General features: G+C 35.4%; 1 protein-coding gene across 2 annotated transcripts in view; it reads left to right on the top strand.

Moving 5' to 3' along the window:
• The window catches only part of MOV10L1 (Mov10 like RNA helicase 1), a 38,159-nt gene extending 18,319 nt beyond the window's left edge, over positions 1 to 19,840 (top strand). For both annotated transcript variants that reach the window (XM_072401614.1, XM_072401615.1), the window contains 17 exons: positions 350 to 527; positions 1,986 to 2,053; positions 2,821 to 2,912; positions 4,719 to 4,777; positions 5,578 to 5,690; positions 7,676 to 7,760; positions 9,181 to 9,353; positions 10,628 to 10,774; positions 11,158 to 11,279; positions 11,555 to 11,654; positions 11,730 to 11,894; positions 12,015 to 12,188; positions 13,254 to 13,403; positions 16,804 to 16,911; positions 17,895 to 18,035; positions 18,256 to 18,347; positions 19,489 to 19,840. In XM_072401614.1, coding sequence (XP_072257715.1) covers positions 350 to 527; positions 1,986 to 2,053; positions 2,821 to 2,912; positions 4,719 to 4,777; positions 5,578 to 5,690; positions 7,676 to 7,760; positions 9,181 to 9,353; positions 10,628 to 10,774; positions 11,158 to 11,279; positions 11,555 to 11,654; positions 11,730 to 11,894; positions 12,015 to 12,188; positions 13,254 to 13,403; positions 16,804 to 16,911; positions 17,895 to 18,035; positions 18,256 to 18,347; positions 19,489 to 19,498 — 1,977 coding nt within the window. In that variant the 3' untranslated portion in view covers positions 19,499 to 19,840. The remainder of the gene's footprint in view (positions 1 to 349; positions 528 to 1,985; positions 2,054 to 2,820; positions 2,913 to 4,718; positions 4,778 to 5,577; positions 5,691 to 7,675; positions 7,761 to 9,180; positions 9,354 to 10,627; positions 10,775 to 11,157; positions 11,280 to 11,554; positions 11,655 to 11,729; positions 11,895 to 12,014; positions 12,189 to 13,253; positions 13,404 to 16,803; positions 16,912 to 17,894; positions 18,036 to 18,255; positions 18,348 to 19,488) is intronic.
• The last annotated feature ends 4,878 nt before the right edge of the window (positions 19,841 to 24,718 follow it).

Below are 24,718 nucleotides of genomic sequence, written 5' to 3'. Positions count from 1 at the left end.
GAGCGTTATAACCTAACTTTTTATTGAGCTCTCTAATCAGGTGTTTTGTCAGCAAAGCAGATATGATTGCATTGCACACTAAGAAAGGAGCATAAAGATCTGTTAAAAATGAGAAAACAGTTTATGTTCACAATAAGGAGCATAAAGCTCTTAAAAATGAGAATAGAGTTTACAATATGTTCACAATATTTCAGCTTTACCTGATCAAAAAAAAACATTTTTTTTAAAGAAAAGGCAATAATATTAAATATCGATTGTCTCCATTTTACTCTTTTTGATTTTAAATTGTAGAACTACATTCAGGGTTTTAAACCGAAAAATTCCTGTACATTTCTTCACTGATATTCAGGTCCTTAATTTTGCAAATTATCGAAAGAAGATGTCAACTTTGCTTTGGCTTGAGGATATCCATAATGAGAGGGAAATGAAGGAATTTAGTCTCAGCGGTGTCTGCCTGCAAAAACGTGGTGGATTTTTAGTGGTTGATGTGCCAGGCATCATTGAGGGAAGACCAACTCTCTACCCAGGTAAACCATTTATAAAAACATTGATTTAATACCCCTTTCAGAATGATGTAGCAGTGCTCAACCCAGAAATTTTTTTAAGCCGGGTGGGAAGAGATTTTAGGTGGGTGGCAGCCCCTGTATTGTGACCAAACTCTTTGGTAACCACCCAAAAACAGCTGAGTGGCTGCTGAAAAGTGCCTGGTGGCGAGCCCAGCTAAAAGTGCCTGGGGAGAACCCTGTGTAGTAGTGTTCTGAAAGGCCATTTTATTTAAACAAAGAAAAAAAAATTAAACTCTTATTTAATTTGTTTTTTCTGCAATGTTTGTATTTTACCCAGATTATCTCAGAATCAGGGGAGAAAAAAGGGCAAAATTAGAGCAAAATCTATTTGAAATACGTTAAGAAGAGGCCAGACATTGTGCTGTAAATGTTGGTAACCTAATAAAGTTGTACAGCTAATTTTGTACTGGGAAAATGCCACATCATTTTCTTCCTTTAATTGCCTTAGTCCTAAAAGAAGCAAGTCAAATCTTATATATAATGCGCACACAGCAAGGTTTGAAGGAGAAGTGCAGTTTAAAAGGTCAGTCCTCTTGTTTGAGGTGATTTTTTTAATTTCCAATGTCTATCTAACAAGGGCTGGATCTTAATTTCAGGCTGGGTCTATACAGATGTTTTCCGCAGCATTTAACCTGAGGCTTTAAAAGCCCATGTCAATTAAAATTCCCATGCATTCCAAAGGGCTAATCTACACCAGGGTTATTATAAAGATAACGCTACTTGCAACTTTTTAAAAATTAAAATACGGGGTTGACGGGGGTAAACTTGTCCGTTAATCTTAATGGGGGTGTTTTCCTGCGTTTATAAGTGCATGAAAATGTAAACACGGTAAAAGGTGGCATAGACTGTTTCCAGCTGTTTAAAGGCAAGCTAGTAAGGAAGGAACTTTACATGCGTTTTTAAAACTGTCCGTGTAGACCCACCCTCAATACGTAGAATGCAAAAGCAACCGCATCCAGTAAATAATTGTAACTGTCACCATATAAATGATGTGTCAAATCCCAAAATCTATTCAAACAACATTCTAATTATCCTTCCCACAGGATCAATAGGGATTTTTTTTTTCAACAGACCCAAACATAAGTCAAAATTATTAAAATGTTAATTTTTTTTTACAAACATTAAAAACATGGCATAATGATGTCATCAATATACATCATACAAGTTAATATATATAACCCATGTATAAAGCATATCTAAAGCTCCCTCAGGCTGTGGATATACTATTAGTATTAAGTCCTTGTAACACAAATTGTATCCACTCTTTTTCCTTGTCCTCAAGTCTGAAACCGTATACATTCAATCTGTTTCAAAAAGCAAGTGTAGAAGCAAGCAGCATTTAAAAAAATGTTTTAAACAATGTACCAATAACATATTGTATGGCCATCATACCTGAATAATCCCTTTTTTTCCTCCCAGGAGACAAAGTTTTGTTAAAGCACCAAGCCTACACCACTGTGGTTGAATATGTAGGTACAGTTGTTGAAGTAAGTGTCCATAGATTTAAAAAGTATTTTTTGCCATTTATTTGCAGTAAATATATATGCAAGTGGTTATAAAAAAAACCTGAGCAAATGGTTATGATTTGTAAACAATAAAGGAAACCTATCTTCACCTATTACAGAACTCCAACAAAAAAGGTAGTAACGCACATGTTGTGTGTGTGTGTATATAATATGAATGCGATCTTCTGGGACCAGTATCTAGTTGTCAGGCACCTAATCGTACACCCTGTGTGAGCTTTTACAGCACAGATTTTGTCCATTAAAGCACATTTTCTATAATACACTTGCCTGTACCAGCTCTACTACCTCTTTTGTGATGTCAACCCAACAAGATAATGAGAATGTTTCATGGATTGCAATGCATGAAGTCCACTAATACACAAGTTGTTGTAGATTTCCTTTTAGCTTTTAGATGTGCACTTCATTTTCTAATAAGCTACAAACAACAGTCTGTAAAATTGATTATGTGAATGTCTCTGAATAATTCTTCATGACTTTGATAAAGTGTTTTTGTATATTTTACAATATATCTTACAATTTAGAATGCTGTTATGTGATGGTAATGATTTACATTCATGCTTGTATTTGCATGTTAAAAAGCTGCTTATGATGAACTTCAGAGCAGAGTCTATTAGGTGTTTAAAGAAAAATCAAATAAAAAAAAACAATCATCCAAGTAAGCATAACATCCATAAAATCTTAAAGTATTACAGGAACTATTTAATTTTTTTCTTTTTTGTTTTTCTTAGATACATGATGAGGAAGTCACATTAAGAGTTAACTCTGACTTTGAGCAGTCCTATAATTATGAGCCAATGGAAATGGAATTCACATATAACAGGCATGCTTATTTGCTTCTACTTGTAAATATGAAATGCATAGTTACTATTTTCTATATTTAGAATTGTGGTGTGGTGTTATTTTACTGAAAGTTTTTGGTGTTTGGTATATTTTATATATTGTTTGTTATTTTTTTTATGCTGAATAATGAAATCTGCAGTATGGTGGGGAAAAAATATTTTATTTTAAGGTATATAAAATAAGGTATTTTATTAAATACAGTTCCATTGAAATTATGCCTCTGAACTAATTTATTTAATTTGATATTCGGGTGTAGTTATTCACAAACAAACTGTTCAATAATTCATGCCAAGCACTATTTTTAATAAAAGAATATGACTTGCATGTTTGAAGCACTGTGTAACTAGCAATTGGGTCCACTTTTTTGTCAGGATGAAGGGATTTGCATTTTTTTTCCTGTTACATATTCTGCACTCTGTTATATGTGTGAGAAACTGACCTGAACATCAGGGAGAACACACACACTAACATGTAACATTTATAAACACACTATACAGTCATGTGCACCCATATTCAATTGTAAGGTTTTTATATTTTATTTTACAAAAATTATTCCAAAAATAGAGAAGCCATATGTTAAAAATAAGCACACCTCACAATTCAATATTGGCTTGTTAGAACCACTTTTAGCAGGAATCTGAAGTAATTGTTTTCTTCTCTATAAGTTTATAAGACTCTCCCATTCTGGTAGATGGGTTTTGACCTCCCTCTTCTTTACGTGATTGGCTCATAAAGGTTTGCAGGCAATTATTAATGAGCAGCTCTGTTAAGGTCTCACCACAGCATCTCAATTGGGTTGAGTTGTGGACTTTGGCTGGGACATTGCAACACCTTGATTCTTTCCTTTTTCAGCCATTCTTTTGTGTATTTGCTGCTGTCCTTGGCATGGTTATCCTGTTGTTTGACCCAATCTTTTGCTGTCCTACAGTTTGCCTCACATTTACTGTAAAATACTTTGGTATACAAAGGAGTTCTTGGTTAACTCAATGACTGCAAGGTCCTGTACTACCATGCTTGATAAGTGGTATGGGGTGTTTTTGTTGATTTGCTGTTTGGTTTTTGTCAAACGTGACACTGTAAATTATGGTCAATTATCTCCTCTCATCTGTCAGAGGACATTGTTTCAGAAGACCTGTGGTTTCTTAAGATGCAAGTTTGTAAACCTAAGCTGTTTCTGCTATGTTCGTTTTAGAGAGAAGGGGCTTTCTCACGGCAATCCTTCCAAACCAACCTATACTTGTTTTAATCTTTTTCTATTTGTATTTTCATGAACTTCAACATATAACATGCTAACTGATGCCTGTAGAGTCTGCCATAGACATTTTATTTTTCCCCCTTGTTTACAGTTTCTCTGTACTGCACAGTGTTTTCTTGAGGTCAAAACTGTAGAATGACTTCAAATTTTTTTAGAAATGGCCCTAAAACCCTTCATAGATTGATAAATTGTGACTATAATCCTACATGATCCTTGACTTTGTCCATGAGTACCTAAATGATTTGATGCTGTATTGAAGGCCAAAAATAGTCACACCAAATAATTGATTTGATTTAGATGTTTCTCTATTGATCTCTATTGAGAATTTTGCAAATTGATCAGAGAAAACACATTTGAAATTATATTCTATATTATTATATATATTATAAAATATTCTTACATTACAACAATTTTTCATGCCTGCCAAAAGTATTGTATTTATATATTTTAAAACTCGAGTTTTTTTATGAATAAGAAATTAATAATTGACCAGATGTCCCTGTATTTGCATTTTAAATATGTTTTGTGTAGAATCACAAGCAGAAGATGCCAGTTTGCTATTGAACAAGCTAAACATCTTGGTAGAGCAGGTAAGCACTTGGGGTGTAAAACCATGAATGAAAAAAATGGAAATTGGCTCTATAATATGGAGAATCTAGAAATGTTGATTGTGCCCTGGAGTACCTTGAAAATAGCTCTGTACTTCCAGGTATGCGAGTTTGAACTTACTTGAGCACTGTGCCTACCGCCTTATAGTTGTAAATTTGTAGTGTGAAATCTAAGGCACCGCTTCCTCTGACTGCTAGTCCTATGAGCTTGAAATGAGATTTGGTGACATCACTACTGTGCCGCTCTCTATTCCTCCTAATGAAGACTGACATGAGGAAGCAAAAACCCTGCCTCCACCAAGATGGCTGCCTTCATGTGGAATGAGCAATTACAAGCCAGTAATGGGGAAATATCCACTACAGGAAGACTGTTTTGCTGTACCTGCATTATGATGTAGCTATTTGTACATATCCTGTTCTGTTGTTTTGGGGTTTTTTTTGTTGTTTGTTTTTTTGTTTTTTGTTTTTTGTTTTTTTTGCATAAAACAATGGAGGCTACGCTGCTTTTCAGTGTACTAGTAAGATTACTGTTCAAGGGACACTAGATATAAATTCTTGCATATGCTTCATTCTTTAGGCAAATTCACAAACTACTACTTTTGTAAGGGAGAAAAGCATACCAAATGTTGTGTAAAAGTAAGCCAATTTAAAAATCGTAAACATTTCTGTTTTCTAGACCCATTTTACTGTGCCATACTTCAAGGTGTTTGCATTGTCAGGGGAACAGTAAAACATTAATATGCTTATTGTGAAAGCCTTAATTTATATTTGCTTTTCCTAAGTGTTGTTTCCAGAGATGGTGATATTACAGTCTCCACAAGTCAGCACCACAGGGCTCCACAAAGAGGATTGTACAGGCAAGAAAGAGCAGACACTCACCCAGCAGGAAAATCAGGTAATTGAAACACTCTTGTTGAAAGAGAGCGCTATTGATTTAGTGTACAATGACTAGTTAGTGCCATTGTTTAAAACAATCCGAAAGATTGCTTCATACATTCTTTAAGTTCAGGAAGCAAAGCGTAGTTTTCTAGAGTGTTGAAAGGAGCCTTTAATAAACATGCCATAAAGGATTCTATAGCAGGGTTTTAGAAAATGGTATATACCCATTATGATTTGTTAATAAACACTAAGATAAACATCTAACATAATTATATGTTATGAAATATTCTATTCCCAAATGTTATATGATTACTTCTGGCAGATGGCACAGTTCTTCCTTTTTGTAAACTTGGCGATTGTTTTTTTAGTTCATTATCTTTTTCAGTCACATAGTAATAGCTGTTACTTACTAGTGTCTGTTGGTTTTTGTGCTCCATGACATAAATATAACTTACAATATGGTCTATATTCCCTTGCCCTTGCCTTTTTTCTTTTTTTTTTTAAAGTTGGGTGGAAAGAAGATATTGGTGGGTGGCAACCCAACGCTTCAGTAACCACCAAAAAACAGGCGGGTGGTTAATGAAAATTGCCAGGCAGTGTGCCTGGCTAAAAGGGGCTGGGGAAAACACTGATGTTATTTTGGAAGTTGTTAAATATCATACACATTAGCCATTATACTAATCAAAATACATACACGGTAAACTTTGCCTTCATTATAATATGTATTCCTAAATTGCTAACTCAACATTTCATTTATACACTGTGCCTTTTTCATACAGTGATAGGCCATGTCATACATTACCATACAATTCACAATAAGCCTATTGATTTTATTTATTCTTTTTTTCAAACTAAGTCAGATTGTATGGAATCATCTCTATTAAATTGCTACATTTTTTTTCTTGAATGCTTTAGGCTGTGGAAAAAAACACCATTGCCAAGACTGTTCTCTGGATCATAGCTGTGGAAATTTATCAGCATAAAATTCTAATATCAATTTGGAGATGTCCACTCTATTTAAATTTTGTTGACATTTAAACTTTCTGTACTGTCTTGGCTGACAGCTTGTGCTTGCCCTAATCCTCATAAGTTATAAGTTCAAAATTTGTTGCATAGCTGTCTTAGCTACTGTTTTATCAGACTCCCTCATCCGCCTAAATCAGGTCAAGAACATGATCAACAATCTTAGGCGTTGACATTGTTGAAGACCTCCCATATTTTTCTTCATCTTTGGTCTCAACATCCCTACACTGGTCAGCACACTGCTACTTCCCAGTTGAATATGATGTGAACATTTCACTTTTCATGATGACCCAAAGTTCAACACTTTAACAATACCATACATAATATTGAAATGCTGTTGTTGATGACCTCAGAAAAAATGGCCCTCAGATCCTACAAATTGGCAATATATTGCACACCAGATTTTACTAAAAAGGTATTTGCTTAACCTTCTTATCAGTATAATAACTAAAAAAAAAATCTGAGTTGAGCACTACACATGGTAGATTTGCTAGGAACACCATAACATGTACATGTATAGAAGAGATATACAGAATGTGTTGGTTTTTTGTTATTGGTGGGGCCCAAGTACCACAAGCATAAATGCATTTTTAAATGCTCAGGAAATTAGAGTAGTTAAAACAATACATGGCTGTTATGGAATTTTGTACTCATGAACTGGTGTTTCATCTAGCAAATAACAATTGTTTGATTCTGTTTTTATAATTTGCACATAAAAGCTTCAGGGCAGTATTTTTTTGGTCCCTAAAATTATGATAAATATAAAATATGTATTGTGTTACTTGAGAAGTTGTTTCTAATATTGTGTTACCCGATTAGATATTAAGACATTTTGTATATTTTTAAGGAAGTGAATATACTATTTGGCAAGTGTGAATGCCATCCTGTTTCATAATCTAAAACTGAAAACTGTATAAAATGCAGTATAATATTAAATCAATCACTTTCTTTTCTCTCTTGTAAATTTTACAAAATAAGGAGCAGCAAAAAGCACCCACTCGAGAGAAGAATTCTGTGTCTATGAGTGACATGGTGACTGTTGCAACCCAGACTTCAAAGCGAGGTTGGTGCTTGGTTAAAACTAGCTTTTAGCTATTGTCAGCCAGTAGACATGTCCGGTTTTCAAAGTAATGAGGGAGGTTAAAATTTAACCTAAGAGATGGGCTTTAAAATGGCAAACACTTTCAAGTTAATCCGTCAGGCCTAATCTGTATATCAAATCTATATGTAAAAAAACAATATATTACGGTTACAAAGCAAATAAGGTACTTTTAAATGAAAGCCATGTAAACTGTGAAAAAGTTCTATTATGGTTTTTGCAAATACAGCCTCTTAGTCAAAAGGAAGCAACATTTGTGCTTTTTGGACATTTTAGGTTTCAGCTTGGTGATATAACCCAACAGTACCTGCACAAAAATTAACTATTGCTCTCATAGTTGGCAGCAGGACAGGACCACATGGATGGTACATGCCTGAGCCCAGTGTATTGTCTGTCCATAGCTGCATCTGGTTCATGGTGCACACTGCCCTTCTATTCCCAGACATCTTAAGAAATCAGAGTATGTGTGTTCATAATATTAGCATTGAGATTTAAAAAAAAAAGGGAATAGTTTAAAATCCTTATATAAGCTTTTATTTACATACACACACATGCATTGGGAACACTGCACATTCTATTCCAAATCAAAACAAGAAAAATGTATCAAATTTGTGTTTATTCCTTTAAAAATCAAGAATATGGAATTTTAGGCTGTTCGAAATATTAGTATTGTCTGCATTCTTCTTTACAACTCACTCACTGTATAAACGTAATAAAATATTTCAGGATTTTGCTTTCCTGAACTAATATTTAGTTGTATATCCCACTGTGCTGCACATCTGTGTTGCTTGGAGTCAACCAACTTCTGGTACCTGTGAACAGGTATCCCAGCCCAGGATGATTGGATTACATGCCACAGTTTGTGTGCATGTCTTGGTTTTGCCTCAAAAACAGCATTTTTATTTATGTCACCCCCAAGTTTTCTATTGGATTAAGGTCCAGAGATTGGGCTGGCCACTTCACAACATCCAATCCTGTTGGCCTGGATCCAAGACGTTGCTTGTTTACTGGTGTGTTTGAGGTTGTTGTCTTGTTGAAAATCCATTTTAAAGAGCATTTCCCCTTTGGCATAAGGCAACAGGACCTATTCAGTATTATGATGTATTTAAAATGATCCATGAACCCTGATATGCAAAAAAAAGGTCTGTATTTTTTGATCTATGCTATTTAAAATGTGTGACTTAAAGCTCATGATATTTTTATCTAGTCATGACTGTATAGAGATTGCGTTGGTAAATGCATTTTAATGTATTTCTCTATGCATTACATTTTTGTATTGTTTATATTATTTTTTGCATGTTCAGAAATGATCCTGCATGCTAGGGACTTACAGAAGTAAAGATCATCATCAATAGGTTCTGAAAAGTGCTTGGTATTTGTACAGGTAAAAAATCCCATGCAAAGAAAATGAATCAATTCTTTAATCCAATACTGAATGATCACCAGAGGATGGCAGTGAAGAGGATATTAAGTGGAGAATGCCGTCCTACACCATACATTCTGTTTGGACCTCCAGGAACAGGAAAAACGGTCACGGTCATTGAAGCTATTTTGCAGGTAGTTTTTGTGCTGTGACCATGTTCAGGATAAAACATAGCAATTTTGGTGGAAGGAGTGGTGGCGTGTGGCTACATACAACATTCAGAAGAACCAGAGACACAATGTAGACACCCTCACAAAGGAAGTGTCATTCATTGACTTTTGCGACCTTTTTACCAGTATTTTTAAGGCATGATGATATGGTGGAAGGTAGGAGAGTCAGTGATATTAAATTTATTTTACAAATGTAATTTTCCATTTATATATTTTTTCATTTTGATTTTTCTAGAAAATCCTTGCCATCCAGTAAAAGCCATTTCAGATCAGGTTTTACACAAGCTTCACACAATATTTACCTAGGTTTTTTTATTAGAAAATGGTGTGAATCTTTTTTGTGAAAATACTATATAAATATACTATCAAGAGTGTATGGGTTTCAATAACGTGCAATAAAATGTTATATAAAATAACAAGATCCATTTAAGAACATCCATTTTTAAAAAGATCCCTTGAAAAAATCATATCTGCATTATTATATGGTATTGGAAATGTTACCAGAAAAAAAGTAATAATAAATGCTGTAAAAGTAATAAAGATTTAGCAAATATATACAAGGCAGAATAAAAATATAAAAAAATATTTGATATATTACTGCTTCTGAGGCTGACCATACAAATATCCTAAGAACCTTGGTCAGTAAGGCAAATGGTTGCAACCTTCTGGCTCTCTCATAAACTTGGTCTTCATATTTGGGATTCAAGACCAGTGCTTTGCCATTATTTTCTCATTCCCTAAAAACTTAAAAAGTGTGTACTTTCTGTATTTGAACCCTAGTACATTTCAAGTTTACTCCTAGTGATCCTTAATCTTTAAATTTGAATTGTACATCATTTTTTTGTGTACCATATGTTAAAATTATGTACAATTTAGAAAAAAAACTGCATACGTAATATTATTTAAGTCCATTTAAAGTAAGTTTACTTGGATTTGGTTAAAATGTTTAAAAAAAACTTTTCTTTCATGAAAAAATGTTGTAGACATGTCTGTTTTGGCAGTCTTTTAAAATAAAATAATTGGCCGTACAACACAACATTCATGTGTAAGTGATCACTATGGACCAAACTGCACAGGAACATGTTGGTGCCAGCTAGTCTTACGCACAATAGTCAAAATCGCTGCTTAGGGTTTGCATCTACTTTAAGTTGCTTTTCTAGTATTGATGTGATAAGTTGTGTAGAAATTCCCTACATCTTATGTAGAGCACTGTTGTTACATATTTATACCTTTTGTAGATCCATCATGCTTTGCCAGATAGCCGTATATTGGTATGCGCTCCATCTAACAGTGCTGCAGATCTTGTCTGCCTACGTCTTCATGAAAGCAGATGTTTGGAACCTGGAACCATCGTTAGAGTAAATGCTTCCAGTCGCCAGGAAGAGGTAATTTTGGCCCAGGATCTATGCATGTTAAAAATGGGTTGTGTCAGTGATACAATAAACTTTAAGATCTGCCCATCCTCCTTATCACTTGAAACCACCAAAGCTCTACCTGATATATTCACAGTTCATTTTCAGCTACATGGAACAATCACCTATAGATATAATTATACCTTGATTGATATCTAGAGCATCAAGTGTGTTGAAAATTGTGTTTATTATTAATTGTTTAGTACACCAGAAGTACAGTTTTCTGCTTCTATTTCTGTATGGTATTGTAAACATCATGTATACAACATGATCTGCAGGCTTTTTAAAGGAAAACTTTGTTTAATTAGTAAGTGTTTAATAAGTGCAAAACCTTTTTCCTAATTCTTTGTTCCCAGACTATTCCTGACCTGGTGAAGCCATACTGTGGATTAGGGGAAGATATTCAAAAGGCTTCCCGTTTTCGGATTATAATATCCACATGCAGTAGTGCTGGAATGTTTTATCAAATTGGATTAAGGTCGGTTAAACTGAATCTGTTAACTGAAGGCTTATTTCTTTGACAGACATAGGACAGGTTATGCCTAAAGGAATACAAAGTTTAATAAAAATGTAATAGAGATTTGAAATAGGGTTTTTTTTTTGTTAGAAGTATATACAGTAATGGCAGATAGTCCCTCATGTTTCTCTAGCTCTAGTCTAGTACATTTGTAGTTGTCAAATTGTTCTAACAAATCCTAAACAATATTAGGATAAAATAAAAAAGAAATACCTAATGACTGTGGCTTTTTCTAGGGTTGGACACTTTACGCACGTATTTGTTGATGAAGCTGGGCAGGCTAGTGAACCTGAGTGCCTCATACCTTTGGGTCTGGTATCTGAAGTAACTGGACAGGTACTGAAACTATTTTGTTCTTCGTGATTTTCATTTATTGTAAAAATGTAATACCTTACTTGTTGCTTGTGGTAGATCATTCTTGCAGGGGATCCAATGCAACTTGGACCAGTAATAAAATCTAGACTTGCTTTGGCATATGGACTTAACATCTCACTGTTGGAGCGACTGATGTTTTTACCTGTTTACCTGCGAGATGAGGAAACCTACGGAGCATGTGGAAACTACAATCCATTGTTGGTATGTATATTACAAAGGAGGAGAAAAAATTCTGAATTCCATTCATATGATCCTCTTCTGTTTTTGTACATCCTACTGAGCTGTGTGCATAATTCATTATTTGTTTTTACTTTTTTAAAGATCACAAAACTAATGAAGAATTATCGGTCTCATGCTGCTTTGCTCCATCTGCCTTCTAAGCTTTTCTATCACAAGGAACTGGAGGTCTGTTCAGATCCAGCTGTGGTAAACAAACTCCTGAGATGGGACAAATTGCCCAAAAAAGGTTTCCCGTTAATTTTTCATGGCATCAGGGTATGTTCTTTTATATGTTGACTAATTTTCTACAGAAATAAATTGGTAATAAAAATGTGCATCTTGCTTATGCAACCAACGTTGTAGGGATCTACAATTTGATTGTCCATTTACCTGCCATTCACTCCAAATTTTTTGGCCAATATACATCCTATTTGTGAATCCAAAATTGTAATTAAAACACGAAAATGGTTTCCATTGATAATATTTTTCTAAATTCTGTCTAAAAATAACATTTGTGTGGTTAACTTGTTGACTTGAATGCATTTTCAGCTGTCTAGATAGTGTTGCACTTGTGTTATACAAAAGAGCGCATCACTGGTATGGATAAATATGTGTTATCCTCCCTGTGTAATCTAGAAACTAATGTGGAGATTGTACAACCAATATTACACTACCCATTAGCCAGCAGGGAGAAGCTCAGGAGAAAAAGACTGTGCAGTCTGCTGGTCATTTTCCACACACCTACATGTACAGCATGCTGAAGACTTGTATGTACTTATCTTGGGGGAAGCCAAACACTTGTGGACTGTTTGCTATGGGAAGACCAGCCCACATGCCTGGTGGACATTGAACGAATTCTACAAAATCCTAACTGCTATGGACAATTTATATCCACATGCAAACGCTCTCTCCAGTGTTAAAATCTCACATTTAAACTTTATTTTATGACTGTACACATTAGAGGCACTTTTAGGTGTCACAATTTTGATCTGCACAGGAAACAGGTATACATAAATACAAAATTTGCATATCGCAAAAGACCTATCGCAAGGCTTACCTTGTCTGTAGGTGCCAATGCATGTATGTGGTAACTGGGAAAACCTATCATGCTTATTTCATGACATGTTAACATCTTACTTTTTATTACATGTCCAACTTGTTTATCGTGGCTATTCAGAAGTGTAAACATCTAAAAAGGGTGCAGTGTTTGGCTTGTATTCTCTGTGGTGATATTGATTGTGGTGGTAATACGAATGATTGCTCTTCATCTTGTAAATTTAGATAATCTTCCATGGATTCTTTTGTGTAGGATGAGAACACATAAACTGTTTATTTTTACAGGGTACAGAAATGCGAGAAGGAAACAACCCATCCTGGTTTAACCCCTGTGAAGCTGTTCAGGTTATGAGATACTGCTGTATACTTGCAAAACATGTTACTACATCTGTATCTGCTAAAGAGATTGGAGTGATTACACCTTACCGAAAACAGGTATGTGATAACAAGATGAAATGTTAATAATGTGTCAGATGGTCGCTATTATTTTAACTTTCCATGGTAAGCAATCTGGTAATGAATTAAGTTTTCTGATTTGGCCAGGGAGTGATTAGCTGTTTGAGGGTTTTTTTTTTCCCCCTACATAAATTCCCTAATCTTAATGTGTGCAGTGATATAGAGCATTTAAAATGCTCTATATTTTTATATTTATGTGACCTAAACCTCATCTGTTTTTCAAACAAGTTCTAAAGGTAGATGAAGAAAACCTAGTTAAACAAATTAAACATTTTTTTTTATTTGGTCTTGTATTTATTGGACAAAAAATTATCCAATAACATATCTGCATGTGGAAAACGTAAGTGAATCCTAAGGATTATGTGATTTGATGGTGACTTTAGATCATCTCTTAAAGAGTTTGGACTCCACTATTTGGACACACAGATTATGTACAAATGGAGGAAACTCAAGGCCCTTGTTACCCTACCAAGAAGTGGTCGACCATAAAAAAAAATAACTCCAAATGCAAGGCTTGTAATAGTATATGAGGTTACAATGGAACCCTCACAAGTCCACCATCAGGAGAACACTGAACAGCAACGGTGTGTATGGCAGGGTAGCAAGGAAAAAGCCACTGCTCTGCTACCGTCTACACTTTGGTAAAGACCATGTGGACAAAGCAGAAGGATACTTGAAGAAGGTTTTGTGGACAGATAATGCTTAAATGATAAGCATTGTATTTGGAGAAAAGGAAAAGCCCTGCATTTCAGAAAAATTCTAAAAGGAAATGTCAGCCATGTACCTACCCTAACAATTCATCCCCTCACAGCGGTTTTTCTTCTGGTACCCCAGTGATACTCTACTGGTTTGCACATTTTGCACGGCTCAAAAAATTTAAGTGAATGTTGAAATTGCATATTGAATCTCAATACCAAAAATACCATGCTTCAAATAGGATTGACTGTTGGCACCCTTGGTAATCTCCTCCAAGACTTTAACCTCCTGGGCGTTTCACTGATGTCTAGATTTCTGCGCCAAAAGCGGTACACTGTTTTTCATGAAATTTTTTTTTTTTTAAATTGTAGACCTGTAACTTACAGAAATATGTCCGAACAAGGGTCTAGTAGATATCATGAATATAAAAAAAGTTTGAAACACACAATCATGTAAAAAAAAAAAATTTACTTTAATAAAATTAAAAAAAAAACACAAAAATGAGCTTAAACAAGAATAAATAAATAAAAAATACTTAATATGCAATAATTCGGTATACTGTATAGTAATATATTTTTACCTATAGACAAAACCACATAAATATATTTTGTATTATTTTGTATTGGATTTACAGGACTTTGTATTGAATCCAATACAAAATATTTGAATTTCCCACTACGACCCCCATCGACGGGCGCATGCACTGACATCAGGAATCGCCGAGGGACTCGAATGCCGGGCGTTGTAATTCTTTCCGAACTTCTGTACTTCCATGCAAAAAGTGTTACATTTTTTTGCATGGAAATTTATTTTAGATTGTAGGCTAAAATTCACAGAATTACCCAATAATTACTTATAATTTACTGAATTACCACATAACTCACCGAAATATGTCCAAAATTTTATAAATTTATTATTAAAAAATTAAAAAAAAAATCATTTAAAAAAAAAAAAAAGTGTATAATGTAATGTATCTGTACAGTAGCTTATATAATATATAAAATATATATATATATATATAAGATTTCTTTGTGTTGGACTCAATACAGCTTTTTTGTATTGAGTTCAATGCAAAGTTATTTGAATTTCCCGCCCGCACCAACGCATGCAGCGACGTCACCGGGAAACCCCAGAGATCGTCACTGCACACCCCGGATGAAGAAGGAAGACAGAAGACGTCTCCGGAGGAGCTGCGGGGACAAGGTAAGTATTTTCTTTCAGTTGTAATCTGATTGTCATACAATGTTGTATGACAATCGGATTGCAATATAACGCTTGTTTTTATTTTTAGCCACCTTGACTTTAGTTCGGGGTAAACGATCTTAGCAAGTTTGCTTACCCCGAACCAAGGTCGGGCCAAACGCCCGGGTGGTTAATCCGGGCATTGAGGAGTTCCTGGATAGTCTGGACAGTCTCTATTTGTTTTGGAGGAGCTGGGTTCATCAATACATAATGTCTCCAAGGGTCTGTCTGAGCAATGTAGGGGGCAATGGCATCAATGCCTTTGTCATGCAGGAACTGATACACACACTGGTCACGTGAAACCAGGCATTGTCCTGCCCCACCAGAAACTCGGGCCCCACTGTAATGTATGGTTTACCAGTGGGTCTGAGAATTTTATCCTGATATCTAACAGCAGTGTGGGTACTATTAGCTATCATATAGAGGTCTGTGCATACCTCCAAAGATATGCTCCTAACAGAAACTTGCACATGAAAAGCCACTGAAGGTCATCTCGTAGGGCTCTAGTTGTACTCCTGTTCCTCTTTACACAGAGATGTGGTGGATACTTCTGTTGGTCTGTGCCTACTTAAATCACATATTTTACTGATTGATGATATATAGAAAATAATGATTTACAGTTATATTTTGTACTAAAACCAACTTTAATAAAACATTCCTAAAATAATTTTTCCAGACTTATGTTTATGTTGTCCTGATTACATTAACATATCGGACTATCGTGACCTTGGTCATTTCCTCAGGGGGAATGTAAAGTCTGTTCCCTTTACTCAATGGAATCAAGCCCCTTTTGGATACTCCAGTATACAAAGAGGGAAAGAAGAAGCAGAAACACACATTTGTAACATGCATCCACGGGCAGCTCTTAAAAGTGGGCTTTGATTTTGAAAACCCAGCAAACAAAGGATAGAGCTCTACTATTTCTGCCTAATCCATATTTAGTCCTATTGGGATGTTTCTCTTTGAAGTTTCCACGGGAAGCTTCTACCAAGCTGCCTTTGTTAAACCAAAGCTGCGTGTTATGTGTCTGTGCTTCTCCGAAGCCAGCAAGTACTCTATGGGAGAGGACCTCTTGAAACTGCTGAGAGACGCTGCACACCTCATATTAACATTTATGGATGTGCCATCCTGGAGGAACTGGGCTACATGTGCCCCCTGAGTGGGCTTCAAGTACAAGCTATTCTACAGTTTCAGTGGTAACAAATTTACTAGCAAAATGCAAGCCTAATGAAAAATGAACAGATTAGGTTTTGCAAATTTATTACCCATTATCTTTTATTTGTATGCCTACACAGGAGTCTAGGTTTTAGCAGTGTAAATTGTTGGGTCCTAGACTTCTCCCCTAAATATTGTATGTTCTTGTATTTACCTGTTATTTCCTGATAATATACTTGGGTGTGCAGACCACCTTTACCCTATATATTGTATCTTCTGTACTCAGGTTGAAAAAATAAGAACTCTTTTGCGGACTGCTGACCTGATGGACATTAAAGTGGGATCAGTGGAAGAATTTCAAGGCCAAGAATTCCTTGTAATAATCATCTCAATGGTATGTAATAAATACAAGAATATTAAATAAGTAATAATACTATGTACTTCTAATATGCTTCTTGTGTTTAAGATATAGACTTCTATAGGTGGAATGTGTAAAAAAAAATCTGTTCAAATAATTATTAGACCTGATAATTAAGTTTATTAAATGCTAACTGAGATTATTTAAAAGTTTATTTCACAATCATACTCTGCTCTGCTTTTTGAAAAATCCTTGCCGATACACTTGTGCAAGGGCCATTTGTTTCCATGTTGATTGGAAGCATATTTTACTAATGGCGTTTAGTATGAAATTGACAGAAGATTTTATCTAAAGTGATACAGAGGCATAAGTAGACTCTTGCCTGTTTTGTTTTGTTTTTTTGCCTACCCTGTGTTTGCAAAACCTAAAATGATTAATTTAATAATATTAACATTTAATACAAGCAGGGGGACTAGATTGTGCTTTTATATCAGATAATATCCTGTCAGCTATCTGCTAAACAAAGATCATTTGTGATGGCAGCCTTGACGCCATCTAATATTTCTACATTTTGACCAGTTTGTTAAGCTGCTCTAACCAATTGTGGACATAAATTGCAACAAGGGCTCATAGTAGACCCAGAATATTTCCCTGGATGAATGATTTTCAGATTCCCCCCACGCCTTAATTTATCTTACTCTAACCATGATTTTCTTCTTGGATGTAATTATACTGAAGCTCAAATTTTGTAGAAGTACAATTTAACAGCATGAAAATTGTCTGTGCTATTTAAGGGAATCCTGATTTACCGTAATTTCCTCTTTTTGAGTTATACTGAACTTGATGTGATTTTTTTTTTTTTTTTTTTTTTTTCATTGAGTAAAGTTAGCATTGGAGAAGTTGAAAAAATAGAGCTGAACAGTTTGTACTGTCTGCCAAGTTGTGTTAGTTTTAAAAATCATGTCAGAGGAAGCCACTAATTTGTGAATGTAAATTCAAATGATAATGTTGGTTTACAGGTGCGATCTTGTGAGGAATCTATTTATAAGGATTCCAGAACCTTGCTAGGATTTCTTTCCAATCCCAAACGATTTAATGTTGCAACAACTCGACCAAAGGCTCTGCTGATTGTGCTTGGAAATCCCCATGTTCTTCTCAAGGTATGTTAACACCACCAGTCAGTGCTGGAATCCCTTGTTGGGGGAGGGAAAGTAAAATAATGAAATTTAGGTGAATCGTAAGCAACTGTGCTTGTGCATTGTGTTGAGCCGCCATTCTAAATTAAAAGCACTGCAAACCTCCTCACAAAGTTATGTTTGTAAATACATGTTACAGCAGCTAGAAAAACATTTTCATGGCTATTACGTTTTCTATTTTTAGGATCCATGTGTAAGTGCATTACTTGAATACAGCATAATACATGGAGCCTACACTGGATGTAATCTACCCCCTGGCCTTGAATGCCTTCAGCAGTGAGTGTTCTTTGTATTAATTTGCTATAAAATTGTTTTCACTCCTTAATCATTTTTTTAATTATGTTGCTATATATGCTGAAGTAATGCTGTCATTAACATTAAAAAACGTAAGTAAGGGGATGGTTATTTAGCTTTTTAAAAAGTTTTCATTAGCACAAGGGAAAAAGATGTGCAGATAATGCACTCTGCTAAGGTGCATTCATGCCTTTAGCTTTCCTATACATTAGATTGGGGGCATTAATTAAGGTGATCATTTTGCTTGTCTTGGTGAATAAAGATCCCAAAATAAATCTGATTTTCTATTCTTGGAGCAAAATGTTAATAATTCAGACAAATAGATTCATAAGACTAACTTTCTAGCCCTCATGATACCTTTTCAAAAAAGATGGTAGAAAGCTGTTGCCAGTTATTTTTAGGGAATTGTTGTTTTCTACATTTTCCTTTTTCTGTGAAGATCAGTCTTGCCTATTCTTCTTTTAGGAATAACTAGAAGTAGTTGCATTCAACTACTCTTCTGTATTTGTGTTCTGTATTATGGATGTTAATAATACTGTTCTTTAATATGGATGATAACTACTTATTAGATTAGCGCATAAATATAATATCAACATGTGAAATGTAGAAACACTAATCCAATCATCTTGTATTGTGTCAAAGCAAATGTTGACTGTCCAAGAAATAACAGGTGCTGTATCAGGTTGTACCCCCCAAACCTTCAAAGCATGTGACCCTAGCAATTAAAGCATTTTTCCCCCCAAACAATAAGAAGTAAATTAGAAAGCATAAACAAAGTACATATATGAGGTACTAGTGAGCTACATATTAGTAAATACAGCATGTGAATAACTGGACACAGCAGTAAGTCTTATATAATGTAATCAAAGCTTAGTCCATATGACTGCTAATAAGATCAGGAGTTTGTGTGGAATACACCTTCCACCCACTTTAATGAGCCATACCTGGTTAGGCCAGAGATATTTTATATGACTGTTGTGTTTGGTTACTCACCAGCTAGACATCTTAGATGGTGTGTGTGGCAGTGTCTGTCTTGGGTGACAGTTAAAGACTGTAAATTGAAATTTGAAGTCTTTTTTTTAGATTGGGATGTCCTAATTGAGTTTGTATTTTTTGAACATAGGTGTGATTAATCCGACAGCATTGTTTTTCTTGTACAATAAAGAAACCCATTTCTCAAGATGAAGGATATCACCAGCATTTGAAGCTAAATTTTCTGTACTAAATTTGTTTTGATAAATCTAAAACATTTGTGAAGAATGAATAGCCTTTTCAACAGTTTTTTTGTGTTTGTTTGTTTAAACGCAGCAAATAATTAATGTAGACCAGTTTTCAGCTTGTCTGAAAGAGCACAATTGATGGAAAATATACTACAGTAGTAAATAATATTCTGACATGAAAAAAACTTGTGTGATTGGTCTGTAAACGTTGTCCTCAGAGTTTTGCACCCCTTAATAAAGGCATAAAAAATGGTTTCTGTGTAGTCATTTTTTATTACTGGCTAGAATGTGTGATGGCTTTTTTTGACTCGTGGTTATATTACACTGATGATTTGTTGGTGGTGACATCTCTAGCAACTGCTACTTGATTAAAAGACCATGAAATATTGCCCTTTCTTCATTGGAAAATTCTGAATGTATTCTAAAGATATTCATACCAACACAAAGGGACAGTATTGAAAATCTTCATTTGGTCTTTTAGCCACTTTGACAGTAATAACAGTAAAATGTCTTTTGATTAGCCCTGGAAAAAGAACAGTCAGTGATGGGTATCGGAGAACTTTTCATAGAGTTGGCCAAATGTTACGTTGGATAGCTAACATATTGGTAAGCTTTATGTTATTTCTTTTATAGAGAGCTGATCTAAACCAATAAATATGTCTAGCAGATATATACAAACAAGGAGCAGAAAATTAAAGATTATAAAAACCTAACTGTTAAAATGCAAATGTTTATTCAACAAAGGCTATGCAAGGGAAACAAACTAAACCAATAACCAGAACTACTGCCTCTTACACTGTAATGTCTTAGGTCCAGTTTGTTTTTAAGTGAATGACCTATTATGTATGTCAGATATTTAGGAGGTTCTGGATGGCACTTGTCTGTATTTTTTTAGCCTAAGTATGCTTGCAGTATGGCTTTTAAGTTAGATCCTCTATACCTTGGTCTCAATGTGTGTTAATTGTTTGCTTTTCTATCTTTACCCTTTTATTTGTAACTTTTTCTTCTAATAAACTTTTAACATGAGCAGGGGATTTTGTTTACTTATCCCAGAATAACAAACACCTGTAAACTGAAAAGGCACAAGGCAAATTGTTCCCTAAAAAATAGTTTTGGTTAGATAAATCAGGCTAAAATGAAAGTCTACTACTCCTCCAAAGATAATCCCTATCAGTCCCTAACAGTATTGCTTTTCCATCCACATACATTCTATCCAAGGCAAGCAGCCTCAGTTTAACAAGGTAGCAGCTGTGAAAATGGGAGTGATAAGAATATAATACATATGAAATACATGGTGAAACTAGCCCAATCTATAGTTACTGGAATAGAGAAGGAAAATGAGACCCCTAGGGAAGAGAATGAAAGAAGGGGGCTGAAAAGAATAAAAGAAAGGGAATTAAAAGTGGGATAATTTATAGAACCAAGATAGAGGGAAAAAGAAGGGAACAATTAACATGTGAGGGTACACAAGGGTGACCCCCTCTGCCTCTACAATTGGAGCCACAGTGGGCTTAAATGCGACAGCTATGCCCAAAAATGAAATGTGACCATGAGAATTTGCTTTAAAAGGGTCCATGCTGATCAAGGAAGTAGATGTTAGTCTATCTATTTTTTGTCTTCTGCCACAAATTGTCCTATATGTTTGATATGTTACAACTTCTAGCCAATCCCTGAGAGGCAGGGAGGCTGCACTTCCCCAATATCAGGATCATACCATTCTCGTCACTGTAATGAAGTGCCAAAGCACCATTCTTTTGGAAGACTTGACTAAGCCAGGATTCATGGGGGGGAGGGGGGGTTATCGCTGGAGTATTGGGGATTAAGTATGTTTGTTATAAATGTCAAGAAAGTTATCTCAAATATTGTGGATGGTTTGACACTCCCACATTTGGAGCATAGTGTCTTGCTGAGTCAGGTATCATGAACACCTACAGTATCTAATATGGAAGGAATAAAATAAATTCAGTTCTACATGACTTGAAATGACATGTAGGGTGGTGCACATCCTCAAAAGAAAAACTATAAATGAAGAAAACTGGTGATTGAAGCCATGAAAAGACCCTTCCCTGGCTCGAAAAGAGAAAGATGAAGTTGATGGTTGTGGTGTTCTGGTAGATACATTCCAAAACAGAAAATTTTGGTTTCTCAAGCTGGATTTTCAAACCTAGCAGTCAGGACCTCCTGTTGAAGGCTGTCCCATAAATACGAGAAATGAAATGTAATACCACAGAGATTACGAGCATGGGAGAGGGAAGAAGGAATCTATCCATGGAATGAACCAAAGTTTTAGGTTTGAAAGAAAGCCTTCTAAAGTAACCCATCTTTTCCACTCCTGGTTATGAAAGCAGCCCACTAGTAGAACCAGTAAGGATGCTTGATAATAAGAGGAAATATTTGGTAATCATGTTCCACCTTGAACTTTAGGTCTGGTCAGAGACTTATATGGGAATTCCTTTCCCTCCAGAGGAATGTCTGGAAATGCCTGTGTATCTTGCAGAGGAATTCCACAGGTATGTGAATTGAAACTTAGTAAAAGAGTAAAAAACCTGGTAAATCAGAAAAAAGGTTTTCATATTTTGGGAGATGGGGTTGGACTTTTCAACACGTCAAAGGATAGTTAAGAGAAAATAACTCGGTAGATTGAGATGGTTATACAGACTCCTAAATATTTAATGGCTTTTGGACTAAATCAATTACTACCTAATAAGGTAGACTGGGAAGGAGAGAAAGATATGTTGAGTTATTTTTAACTTAAGATTTATTTAAAAACTGCTGAATGATCTAAAATTCACAAAGAATAGAGGAGTGGTGTAATATACAGAAGAAGGTTGTTGGCAAAAAAAAGAACATCTTATACTGAAGTCCCTTCACTCAAATGTCATATTTAGCACATTCCACCGCCAAATGTTCCATAACTATAGCGTATACAAGAGGTGACGAGATATCCCTGTCTTGTTTTAGTTTAAATAATAAAATTTAACCTTATACATAACACCAACCAGCCAAAATACCAAGATGTTGGCTGTAGATCCTTTAGGGTATCCCTGTGTTTGTTGACCTTTTCTTCTCATCATGCATCCTGCTACCATCTGTTCGTCAGATTTACCAGGCCAGGTCACACTCTTCCTTTGCGCCATATTCAAGTAAGTAATGAAGCTTTCAATGGTGTACACCGGTCAGTAAAGGTACTTTGATGCGGCTATGCAACAGCTTGTGATACATTGTATATTCTGGCATCTTTTTCTCGTGGTCAACATTAACGTTTCAGTTATTTGTTCTTTGGTCCAGCATCTTCCTCCTCATGGGTTTCAGAGAGCGATCAGTGCTCATGACCCTGTACTGGTTATAATAAAGTACACTCCACAAGATCTGATGTTTTGCAAATGTTCTCACCCAGTGACCCATGCCACTCAGGTCCTTACGTTTGACTATTTTTACTGATTTCAACACAACACCTTCAGGAACTAACTTCATTTGTTGCCCAATATATCCCACCCCTTGACTAATGCCATTGTAAAAGATAATCAGGATTAATGGTGTGGTTGATTGGTACATGTATAGCTACATATACAGAAGTCACTACTGCAATACATACTGTATGACTAGGCAAAGCAATGGGACAACTAAACAGCCACCTACCCCATTTACACTTTTTCTAATCCCCTACTCCATTTGTCACAGAAAAGAATAGAAGCTCCGAGTAAGCCCAAAAATACAGCCTGGCGTAACACGGTTTAAAGATTCACAGCTCACAAAGCATCATCAGCACTGTCCCATGGGAAGAGAGAGAGGGAGTCAGAAGCTCCTCTTTATGACTAGTTATTTTTGCAAAACAGAAGAGAAGTATGTGCAGTTGGAGGTGCATTAAACCTAAAATGTAAACCTAAAAACCTACACAAAGTAAAGGTTCACTTTAAGAGCTTGCAGTCATGTTTTTGAAGTTGTGCATTTCTAAATGCACTTAAAATCTGAAGTTTGGATGGTTCCTGCATCAGAAGCCCACTCTGCCTGTTCACTTCCTTCTGTGTAATTATGTAGGCTGTCAATTACTTTTTCAGATTTTCCCTGGCCTGGCCTTTCCGGAGGAGGAACCAGATGTAAAGGAAGAACTAACTATATACTACTAGTAGGAGCTGGCAGTATACGTTTCAGTCTTCATTTGGCGCTTTGTGAGCTCTACATAGTCCATAAAATTAAACAGGAGGAAGGGAGCAGGTTTAGTGCTGTCAATAGAATGAAGAAATTGAGATGGATGAATGGGAGTACTGAGAGACAAAGTAAAAAGTATGTTTATGGGACTACAGAGGCACATATACATACCGAATATTAAAAAAAGACATCTTGTACTTTAATCAAGTCTAGATTTTACCATGTAACCATCTGTACTTGTGTGTGCTGGTGCCTCTTTGCTATTCAATCGGCAAACCATGAGTAACGGTTCTGTCTTGCTATAGCTGCAGTAGAGGTCCAATAGGTGGTTACACAGTCTTCTATGGAAGGCTAGATCTCAAGAATGACTTCAGAGAAATGCAAAACATTGGTGTTTATTGATCTGTTTGGTTTTCTTGTTCTAAATGCATGACTCCAAGGTACTGAATCCAGACATAGCCAGGCAACCAGCATCTTTAAAAGGAAGCCATCAATAGTACTTAGCTCTACCATGACATTTTTCTTTTAAGAATGCTTTAGGACTGTTTAGAGGATATCGTTACCTATAAAAATACATTACATGTATAAAGTGTCCATTCTTACCCTTCTCTTGAAGTTAATGTTTGAGACACTCACTGTCTGCTAGAGCTTTGATAAAATTTGCAATAAAATTCTAGAGCAGTGTCGCAGCATAAACCTGAAGAGAAACCAATGTTAAAGTCAGAGAACTGCAATTATGGGGTGTAACGTGTGATGGTAGAATACTGATGTATTTGGTTCAATTCCATTTTTTTTTATATACACTATAGCACGGTTGGCAGTGATACAAATGTTTTGTTTTGCAAAATTTGCAGCTTCAGTTTTTGTGGATGTACGTCATTTTTTTTAGAATATTGTGTTGAGTGATCAGGGCAATAATAATTCATTGCAAGGTGCTTGATTAGCATAAGAAGTCAACTTTATCACAAAGGTCCATTTTTCCTG

Source organism: Pyxicephalus adspersus, chromosome 2 (assembly GCF_032062135.1).
Source record: "Pyxicephalus adspersus chromosome 2, UCB_Pads_2.0, whole genome shotgun sequence".
Classification (NCBI taxonomy): domain Eukaryota; kingdom Metazoa; phylum Chordata; class Amphibia; order Anura; family Pyxicephalidae; genus Pyxicephalus; species Pyxicephalus adspersus.
Note: the sequence above shows the minus strand (reverse complement) of the source record. Positions and strands in the feature narration are given on the sequence as shown.